Source organism: Anguilla rostrata, chromosome 1 (genome assembly GCF_018555375.3).
Source record: "Anguilla rostrata isolate EN2019 chromosome 1, ASM1855537v3, whole genome shotgun sequence".
Taxonomy (NCBI): Eukaryota; Metazoa; Chordata; class Actinopteri; order Anguilliformes; family Anguillidae; genus Anguilla; species Anguilla rostrata.
In genome coordinates this window covers 63,268,098-63,279,401 of record NC_057933.1, presented here as the reverse complement: position 1 = coordinate 63,279,401, position 11,304 = coordinate 63,268,098, and the positions used below count along the sequence as shown (strand labels likewise).

At 35.7% G+C, this 11,304-nt stretch overlaps 2 protein-coding genes and 1 long non-coding RNA gene across 3 annotated transcripts in view; 1 reads left to right on the top strand and 2 right to left on the bottom strand.

Annotated features, from left to right (window-relative positions):
• The window catches only part of LOC135261965 (uncharacterized), a 31,280-nt gene that overhangs the window by 5,844 nt on the left and 14,132 nt on the right, over positions 1 to 11,304 (top strand). The window lies entirely within an intron of this gene.
• hoxa9b (homeobox A9b) lies at positions 3,765 to 6,653 on the bottom strand. The gene is made up of 2 exons (XM_064348673.1): positions 5,320 to 6,653; positions 3,765 to 4,806 (listed from the first exon to the last, which is right to left on the bottom strand). Exons 1-2 carry the CDS (start codon positions 5,855 to 5,857, stop codon positions 4,568 to 4,570), a joined length of 777 nt encoding a protein of 258 aa, XP_064204743.1. The 5' UTR covers positions 5,858 to 6,653; the 3' UTR covers positions 3,765 to 4,567.
• hoxa10b (homeobox A10b) overlaps positions 10,058 to 11,304 on the bottom strand; it is a 6,094-nt gene continuing 4,847 nt past the window's right edge. The window contains exon 2 of the mRNA XM_064348623.1: positions 10,058 to 11,082. Within this exon, the coding sequence (XP_064204693.1) occupies positions 10,808 to 11,082 (275 nt within the window). The 3' untranslated portion in view covers positions 10,058 to 10,807. The remainder of the gene's footprint in view (positions 11,083 to 11,304) is intronic.

Sequence of the window (11,304 nt, the reverse complement as noted above, 5' to 3'; positions counted from 1 at the left end):
TGGTATAACTGCAGCTGAGAAATTCCACATTATAAAGCTCATGCAGTGACAAGAGGCCACTGAATTTCTTGATATTGTGATTTAAGTGCGCTGGGGCCTATAGAGCAAGATGAGGGGTCACTTTTTTCCGACCACTATTCGCATAATGAGAGGAACTACTGGCGCTGGTCTGTGATTTGTTGCCCAAGACTCTACCATGTCGTTTTTACGACGTAACGTGATAAAAGAGGGCATTACTTGTAAGATTTACTCGAAACTCCATTTTCCTCAGAACCAAGTTTATTCGCATGTTAAAATCAACCATTGATGTGGGCGTAGAAATTTTTTAAATTAACGCTCACTTTCAAATAGCCTAATCACAAATTTCTAAAGTTCACAGTTTATTTATTATTACGAATTATTACTGGCATGTTATGTACAAATTATTATTATTATTATTGTTGTTATTATTATTATTATTATTAATAATAATAACAATAATAATAATAGTGTTGTTATTATTATTGTTATTATTATTATTATTTATGAATAATAAGTAACGGAAAACAAACCTTTTTCTATTTGATCTCATCTATGCTGACATAAGTATCAGATAAAGTAACCTACGTCTGTAAAAACGTAATGTATTGGAAATACAATACATGCTATATGCAAGTGAATGTGGAATATTATGTTAGTCTTCAATAAGTCACTGTTCTCCTTAAATTCACTCATTTTTTCTTTATCTTGTTTGTTCGTAGATGTTTCCATTCAACCCAAGCTTTAAGCTAAAATGCTAATGTAATAGCATGCATTTTGTCCGTGCTATTCAAAGTTGTACCTTCAGGCAATGTTTTTCTCAAGCTGTTTACTATGCTTATGGATCGCGACATACAGCTAGCAATAAAACGACCTCAAAAGTAATTAGATTTATAGTAGCCTATAGCCTATAGTAGATTTTTCATTATTGTTAAAATGTAAACAAGATATTGTTGTTTTGACACGTTTTTTTCTGAAACAGGAATGTTCGTTTTAGTTTAAAAAAATAAATAAATTACGATGTAGATATTGATGGTACTGATATTTTCTCTGAAAAGGAACATTTTTACGGCTCAGAGTGAAATGCTACACTGATTCAATTCGGAATTATTCTCCGTGCATTTTTTCCATCCTCACTCAGGGACAGTTTTTAAAAAAATTATTATTAATGGTTATTTTAAACTTGAAAAAATGAGTTATTTGCTCTTTCCAGTGTAAGGTCACAAACTGGTAACTGAAACCAATGGAGTTCTAGTTCGAGTTCTTTAAATAATAATAATAGCCTAATAATAATAATAATAATCGTTCCAAAAAACCTACTATTCAAAGGGTTTAGAAGGTTTACCTGGGTAAAAGCTTTCCGAAACTGGTTCGGTCCCTGTCAGTGCTTGTTCCTTTAAAAGATGTTAAGGAACCGAATGCGGAAATACAATTCCTTCTTAAATAATTTAGCAAAACAACGGAAACTATGAAGCTATTTACATAGGCCACAACAACAGCTACGAGCTCGGCTACTACTACTTCTAATCGGACTAATGGTAAAAAAAAAAATATATATTATTATTATGAAAATAATAGCTATTAAAGCCTGTTCACTGATCATTGATACATTTTAAAAAATATTTAAATAATAAATAAGAAATAAAACGACTAAATAAAGTAGTAGCCTAACTATATAAATTGAAAGCAAAATAATTTACGTGACTGGGATTTAAGCCATTTATATTTTTCTCTAGGTCACAAGACAGAAATACTGAATGAGACAAAAACCGCTTAATTTCATGACCTTGAAATAATAATAAGGCTCAAACAAATCTCACACGAACAAAACTAATCTCACACGAAAAACCTGTTATGATGCGAACATATTGAGAGATATATAGCTAACTGCAAGGTTACCTGAAACCCCTTGATATTTGACGACAATTTACTTTTGTTTAACATGATTATTTGTTTTCTGATGGAATTCCGCCACTATCTAAAACCAGGATAATTTGTGAATGGAACATTGCTGCCCTCTTCTGTTCATTCTGCAATGGTAAACGAACGCAGTGGCCATTGCTATTCCTGACGGTCCCCTCTCTCCTCGCATTAAACTCTCTTTCCACAATGTTTTAATGGGTTGGTTTTAAACAAAGACGAGGAGATTCCATAAGAGTTATAAGACTTGGGGTATCCATAACATTTCGATGTTCTGATCTTTTTTTGTTTGTTTGTTTTGTTTCAAGAATATCAATACAAAACAACGGCTTGACATTTTTTTGTGGAAATTCGACTAGATTTCCCATAACAGGTAAACAAAGGGAGCGAGACGGTGAAGGGGAACATGGTCTGGGAAGCCAATAAAATGGGTTATTTCCGCTGGCCTTTTGTATCAGAGAGGCGAACAACAAATGGATGCTCCAGTCTGGAAACATCCTAACTACCGCCGGACAGTCATAAACTAATTAAAAGAGAAATTCCAGACAGTATGGCAGACTGCGCGTTTTATTGTGCTGTTTTAGAAATAACCTTTGAAGTTGGGTCCATCTGCAAGACCCCGCAGCCGTGCAGCACTTAAACTGCCAGACTGTTGGGGTATAAGACTGTCCAGATTATTGTGTGTCTGTGCAGAAATGCCCGGGCTATTTCAGTTAGGCCTGTACGCGGCGTAGCCTACACAACGTAACGTTTTCATGAACTGTGTTTGGTTCCTGTTATGATACAACTGTGCGTGGTTAAACCATCACCGACCTGATTAGTCACGGTTGTTTCTTTAAATACATGTATCCATGTGTCGGTTCAACTGAAATACAATATTCGCGATATTATTTTAGGATTCAGCTGTTGTAGCGCTCAACAGCTTTCCTAAGTTTCTCCTTCCGCCCTCGAGCGCTTTGCACCCCATAAACTGTTACAACCGTGATTGTCTTTTATTGCTGTAGATACAGCGCGCCACATCCTTTGCCAAGACGCAGAGCAAGTGGTGTAAGACTGTTTGTCCAGAATCAAAGCACGTTCAATTTTGGTTCACATATTTGCCGTTATGCCAATTGCTATCACTCTATAAACATGACCCTGAAAGCAAATACGCGAGATAGTGTGAGCGGGAGCTCGCCCACATGCTCTTATATTGATCACCGTATAAAATGTTATGCTTAGGCCTGTGTAATGTTCTCACCCCAAGGTATTGCAATGATTTCCACACCTACCGGTTAATAATAATAATGGAGTTGTGTGTGTGCGTGTTTACAAACCTATCAGAACTGACTACTAATATTGACAATAAACATACAACAAGTAAAACAATGTGAGCTAAAATAATGACAAATGAAAATTCAATGAGTATTGCTCATGCGTTCAGTAGCAATATGTATTTGTGTTGTCTGAATAGAATGGTATACAAAATTGAATTATACAGACTACAGCGCATTTGCACATGATTTGTATCCAATAACGAAATGATAGCCTATATTTTTATTTTACTTTAAAACACACTCTTTCTTTCGTGCAAATATTGATTTGTTTACTAATTCTTGTATCATTTTATTTCTGTTCTGAAATTTATGTTGTGACTAAAAAATGTAGAATCTTAACATTGTACAGAATAAATGAAATAGGCCTATTATACAATGTTCTATTGCCCATATTAAATTACTAGATTTATTTCTGCCGTCCTCTTATGTTACATTATGTCATTGCAAAACTTTAAAATATGTTGTATTTTGCAGCCTGAAATTACTTTTCAAAAGCAACACAGTAATTATGAGGCGGAGAGTTTCTTGTTGTAGTTTTGCATTTATTTAAAAGTGAAACAGAAACGATGCTACATTTAAGAATTAACACAGCTGGTCAATAGGCCAATGAGGTATTCATCCAGTGTATGGTCCTCACACATTATATATATGTATGCTCGTTAAACATGTTCCCCTTGCAGTTTACAAAATACACAATCCCTATGTCGAGATACCACATGAACTGTTCGAGTTATTTTTTTTACATTCTTCATATATGTAGGTAGTTGAGAAATATAGGTAGTCAACACAAAATACAGTGTAATGTAATTACATCTAACGTTCACCATTTTATATTTTATATATTAATGCACAAGCGCATGCACCCAAATTAAAGTTAGCATCACATTACAGGCCACTAAAAACAATGCCCTTTTCTTACACATATGAATTTGAAATTGTTTGATTACATCCAAACCAGTGCTTTTTCCAAACTGAGATATTGACAAACTACAAATGAAACAAAACACATTATAAAAAACGTTCTGTCACAAACTACAATAAAATTAGTATCAGACGAGTACATAGTTTATAACGAGTATACACATTCACTACACAACAGGAAGAAACGCACATTAATTGATAATAGGGTGCAAATGTATCTGTGCAATTCAAGTTTGGGCGAGGAAACTGTAGCTATAATCGACATTTTTTTTACAGATTGCTAATATAATATGAAATCAGTTACTGCTAAAATCTACTTTTATGTTTGGATGAGGTTTCGAATAATCCAGTTCATTTTATAGATTATGTTCTGTCTCCGGAATTTGATCATATCAATCATCTTTTGGTCGATCTTTATTGCCTTTCTTCATCTTCATCCTGCGGTTCTGAAACCAAATTTTAACTTGTCTTTCAGTGAGATTTAGAAGTCTTGCCACTTCATATCTACGGTCTCGGGTGAGGTACATATTAAACAGAAACTCTTTCTCCAGTTCGAGAGTCTGGTGCTTAGAATACGGACAGCGCTTTTTTCTCGTGGATCTCGCGTGAAGCCAGTTGGACGAAGGGTTATCTGAAAAGGGGCAGAGTGTGAACAGTTCTTGTTGTGTCAGCCACCAAGCAAATTGCCACAAGTATTTTGCGGTCAACGTGATGTACAGGAGCTGTTCAATCTTGGTCATTCGGTTACTTTCAGGCTACAAGTTAGTTAACACATTGGGAATTCTTGATAATTTAATTCAATAGAACACTTTGACTATTGACTTGAGTTGTATTCATTATTTATTTTAAACCTGCCTTAGATTAAAACGGCTTGCACTCTGATAAGTCTGTAGAATATAGGGCCTACCTACGTTCAACACAAAGGAACGAACGGGTTAATTCGTTGGAAGACACTGTATCCACACATACACAAACGTGCGCGCACATGAACACAAACACATTCGCGCGCGCGCACACACACACACACACACACACACACACAAACACACACCCTCCATCCAGGCCAAAAAATAGTTGATTTCCTTAGATATTTTTGCGGTCCATTGTTTCAACTGTTAACAAGTGTATAAAATTCTGCCCTTACTTGGATCTGCGTTTGTTTTTTCCGTGGCGGAAGCGGTATCTTCCTTGGCGTCGGGGAAACTGGCATCGCTGGAGATTCTATCCATACTTGCAGGCGACGATCCGTTTTTAAAGTCAGAGAGAAGCAGCGTATCGAACGTTGTGCATTCGCCTCTGCTGGTCAATGGCTCGGGTTTAATACCATAATGCCTATTTGTAGATAATCCTGTTAAAGGCAAGGATCCAGAAATGGGTTCCAATAACCACGATCGCATATACATTCCGTCGGCGTCTCCTGCTGCACCCGGAGACTGCGCGTAGGAGTGGTACACAGTGGACAGGCTGCTCGGAGGCATTGATGGCACGGAATTCCAGGATGCGCCGAAGATGGTCGATTTTGACTGGAATGGACAAGGTTCTGGGTCGCCCTGCTCAGTGAGCGCTGGCTGCCTTTCTTGTTGAAGCCCCGTATCAGAGGAGTATTTTGGTGCTAAAAGATTCTCGGTCTCAGGCAGAATGAGAGAATCTACATAATAACTTAATGTCCCTGATGTCGACATGGCAAACTACAGGAAGACACGCGAAAACACATGCACAGTTGGCTACCATCTACGCAATATAAGAATCTGTAGAAATCAAGTGTCAGCTTGGCCTCAGCAGGCACACGAGAACAGCCCGCTAATAAGTTACCGTTACATGCCATTTGATTGGGTGACATAACCACGTGGTCAAAGGACAGCGCAATAAAAACTAAATCAGTCCGCTCCCTGCTAAATGGCCTCTGTTTTCCAGTCATATTTTTTATTGAAAAGCCGTATGTTTTTTTACGCAAAGGAATATTATTTGATATGCGCTATAAACTTAACACAGATAGTCACTAAAACAGATTAAAGTCTTGCATTTCTTGAATTCTACAATGGGAGGGCCTACTTAATGTTAAATTCCGTCAGTTATGTTTTATTCTTGATATTTGAATGGCATAAAAACTAATGCTCAGTCTATTTTATTCAGCAGTGAATTAATCAAATGTTTATTCAGGACTGTACCGCTTTACTGCGAAGGGGAAGAAATGTAGGCTAGTTTTGACGACGAATGTGGGCTGCTTTGCAGAAATAGAATTAGTCATTAAAAAAATATTTTTTGTGTGTTTGGAGGAATTTTAAAATAACTAAGTTCCATTTCCAGTTGTCTCTTTAAGCAATATATTTGTGAAATGCTCTGTGAAAAGAAAACAAACAATAAAGATTCTAAAAATTCACTCATAACTGTACTTCAACCCTTCATATTTGAGTCACCGAATTCATCAGTTCAAATATTCCTCGAAATCAAACTTTCCTTGACAAAGCAAAGAAGTGCAAACCTTAATTTGAAAAAGGGGTCTAACCTGGACTAAAATAAAATTAGTTAAGCTAATAAAGGGTTAAGCTAATATGAACACCATATTCATTATTGTCCCTTTATTATGATTATGATTGTGATTATTATTATTATTATTATTATTATTATGGTAGTAGTAGCAGCAGCAGCAGAAATTGCAGTAGCTTATTTCTTGCATTTTAGTATGTTGTTTTAATATTAGTTGTGGTGTAGTAGTTTCAATTTTGTGATGCTGGTGGCGGTGGTAGTGGAAATGTCGTTGTTTTTGTTGTTTTGTTTTTTTAGCCTCTTTGTTGGAAATGTAACGCGCGATTGCATTACTCCTGCCGACTGTACCACGTTATACATTGTGATATATAAGTTACTTGAAAACATATGGAATTAGTGAATAGTGCCGAAAAGGTGTATAGTAGCCTATTGAAGCGTTTTGAAATAATTTCCTGTCGGGAAGTTTTTGTAATGGCAAATGATGGTTTGCAATAGTAAAACAAAGGAGAATATATGTTGTTTGATGTATTGGTTCCAAATCCATACGCCTCAAATGGGGGTCCTTTCATTATTTCACTGTTTTCATTTTTCAAGAATCTATTAGGCCTATTCAAATCAATATTATTTATGTTCTTTAAAATAATTGGTATTTAAACTAGCAACTCGATTCTTATGACCTGTTTATGTAGAACTAAAACTGAATTTATTTCAGTAAGTTATAAATATTTTACTAGAATTCATAAATTCTAATAAATAAATTGTTCAGCAATGTCGTATTTATTTTTGTTCATTCGTAAACATCAGAAAGTACAGTACGACTCTAAATATCTAGGCTATATAATACATTGTTTTGTATCATGTCTCACACATTGTCATCAATTTCATTATACATTCATAAAATATAACCATAACCATATGGTTATAACCATATCTGAGGACCATAATCTGGTATTTGTTTACTTAAATATTACTTTTTTTTTTTTTAAATAAATAAATATGTGCAGTATTGAAGCTTTTAAGCCAGTGAAGCCAGTGAAGTGGTCAGTTAGTTGTCAAATGAGAATTCAGAATAAAAACAATGAGGTGAGCAGTCTTTAAATTCTAATAAGTCTGATGATACATTGGGATTTTATTTATTTATTTTTTAGTTCACAACCCCCCTTGATTTGATGTTTTGTTGTTTTGCTGTTTTTGATGATGCTTGTTGTTGTTTTGTTATTGTTGTTATACTGTTGCCCAATCACTATGTATTATCTTTTACCGTCTTTTATCTTTTTAAATGCCCGTGGGTGTTAAGACATCTGTGAAATGCACTTTCAATAAATGATAACTTGACTTGACAAATTGACTTGACACCATGTAAACTGGAATATTCAGTTTCCATAGTAAGCATGCATGTTTTGTCATGTGTTAGCCTACTGTTTATATGCACATGTATATCTTCAATTTTGTGGGTGTATGGGGAAAGCTCATTTCAAGATTTTTGTGTTTCAAGTAGCATGAGGCTAATTAAATACAACAGAACCACGCACGGACGAAAATAGTAGATCTAGGTAATTTCTTAAAAACCTCACACAATTTGAATCAAATGAGCCTCCTCTGCTTGTGGAACCTTGACTGCGTGATTGCCACTCGAGTTGCAGCGAGACGAATCACTGCTCAAAAAGAAACCCCTTTGTCTTGGGGCAGTAAGTTTTCAGTCACACAGAAGTGCCTGTACAGCTTGGTTTAAATAATCAAAATTAGACTAGCAGTGAAAATGTCTTTGGCTGTAGTGGTGCACTTTTAAGACTAGGTATACAAACGGAATAGTTTATCACAGGGGCTATTCACTTCCTTCCCTGCAGATAACAGCCTATGTGGCCTAAATATCGCCAATAAAGGCCTTTCTTTTGTTTCTCCTCTGGCGCGACGGACGCTTCCGGCACTTCCCCGATCTGCCGCTTAGGTCGCTGTTGTGTGTGCGGATTTGGCCAGACTTGTTATGCTCCTAAACGAGGCCTTGCCGCTACTATTTGAACTCCAGTAATAGGAAATTATCCTAATTCCAAATACATCCCTCCTCCCCTACCATTCCGGTTAAATATAAACCGAAGTCAGGTGACAGTGTGCGTTTATTCTAAGTTAGATGTCTTCGTCCAACTGAATTACATACTATTGGAATTAATGCCTAGAGCATGTCCATGTTGAAATATGTTTTAGTAGTAGCCTAATCTGCGTATGCTGTAAATAAATACACTACCAGCTGTAATTATAAGGGGATAACAATATAATATCATACATATTGTTTTGAGCGATACAGGATCATACATCCAACGAAAATGCCTCCGTTTATGACATTAAAATATAAAAATAAATTCAAAACAAATATAACACAGCTCTCAAAAGTATGGCAGGGCGTTGATTTAACTGGGGGCAATTAAGACAGTTTCGTGTTGTGGGAGTATAAACTTGAGCCCAACAACATGAAACTACCTAAACCACACAACAGTCGACTCCGCTGATCAAGAAAAGATAATGCGTTTTAGGCAATACCTTCATCTGCAACGGTCATTCAGTGCATTACTGCAGATAAAATAAAAACGATGCTTTCAACTAAAGCAAATTATATCATTACCCGTGACCTCGGCAAGGCAGAAACAATATTTTTTTATTAATAAAATGGTTTTAAAAATCGTGTAATTACAACAGGAAGAATCTTCCCAATTAAGTAGCCTTACTATTGGACTACTGTTTTTGTTCATTTTACTGTTTACTGTTATTTACTTCATAGACAGATAAATTCAGCTGTTGTTGCCATTAATAGCATTTATGACATTTTCTAAAAATTGTTAAATAAAATAATTGATTTCTCTATCAATTGCAATTAATAATCATTACAATCACATTGTACAATCAATACTGCACAGTTATTAACTGTTGTTGCTGTACCACAAGAAAAGGTCAGGGTTAGGCAGGTATTCCGGCTTAGTCCATTCCTTGTCAATGCTTTTTGATGTCCGTGATTTTTTTCCCCTCTTAGCAACGCTCAATTAAAGCCACTAGCACAGGACAGCAAGATCCTTAGTTTACCAGCAAGCAATAAAACGCGACAAACCCGACAAAGCTTACAGCACCATTACTTCATGGCCCAGAGGAATTATGGGTGTCTAATTTTTAAAAAGGTTGCGACAGCAATATAGAGAAGCAATGTTGAATAAGTTCCATTTGATAGGCTACTATTGTTTACGCAACATACTGTGAAATCCTCTGTCGCAGATGTGTTACATGCAGTGAAAAGTCTAGTTTGTGTAAAACCACATCCCACGGTGCAATTATTCATGTATTATTATTTTTTTAATCTAACGCAGACTATACTGACAAGATAATATAGAAAGCAGTAATACACATGTACGTTTTCGTTCAAACACCAGCATGTTTTATTTACATACCACACCACAACAAAAATTCCTTTTACAGTACTGACTGAATATATTTATTTGCATGTAACTGTACCATCAAATTCAAAATATCCTATAAGCATAAATACTTAAATTGACTTTAATACCGACAGAATTCACCGCATGTCGCCTGGCAATAATTTAAAATGTATAGAAAAATCTGACATAATCGGATGTATTGGAATACCTGCTACATTTGCACCAAGAAGTTAAATACGTGTTGGCAAAAGAAATAATCCCATAATTGCGCGGATCTTTAGCTTCTGCTCAGTGTTCTTTTTGATCTGAATGATTCCAAACAAACTTTATAGTTTCATCATTAACGCTTATTGAACTGGTATTTGTAGCCTACTCTATGCTCAGAGTAAATTGTGATATGGTTTAAATCTAAGTCATTATTTTACTGGTTATAACATCAATTTCCCTGTTCTATATATCGCCATTATATTCTACCTTATGGACAAGGGTAAATTCTCTTGTTTTACATTCTATAAATAGTCTACACATTGTCACGAAAAAATGTTCAACTGATATAGACATGTAAACTTAAAAAATGACCGTGTAGCAAAACAAAATATTAAATTAACAATAGTGCCTTGCACAGTCATATTTGAAAACAGAGAGGGGCTCTCTAAAACCGGATGTACCCGTTCTTCACTTGTTGGAAGGTGGAAGGCGTCACCCATCTCTTAAATGCAGTGTTGATCACGAAAAGCTAAAATTTGCTGTAAGCTCCCGAATCCTGTTTTCTCTGCTCATTTTCTTCAGTTTCATCCGACGATTCTGGAACCAAATTTTCACTTGTCTGTCAGTCAGGTGGACACTGCGGCTTATCTCCAGGCGACGCTCGCGAGTCAGGTACATATTGAACAGGAACTCCTTTTCGAGCTCCAGAGTCTGATGTTTTGTATAGGGGCACCGTTTCTTCCGGCCACTCTTCGCGGTTAGCCAGTTGGCTGTATTTTCGCTTTTTGTCTCTCCTGAGGAAAAAAACACAGATAATTATTATACAGTTTACTGTATAGTTGGTGTCTTTCATTTGAAATTGTTTTATCTGTATCCGTATAATGTAGGCTATATTATCTGTGTTAATCTTGAATTTAATCATTAGCCTGCTGCGGCATCTTGAATTAAGAAACATTTTTGTTAGTATATTGTATTATTTACAAGAATGTTTTCTTTAGTTTTTTATAAAGAATCAG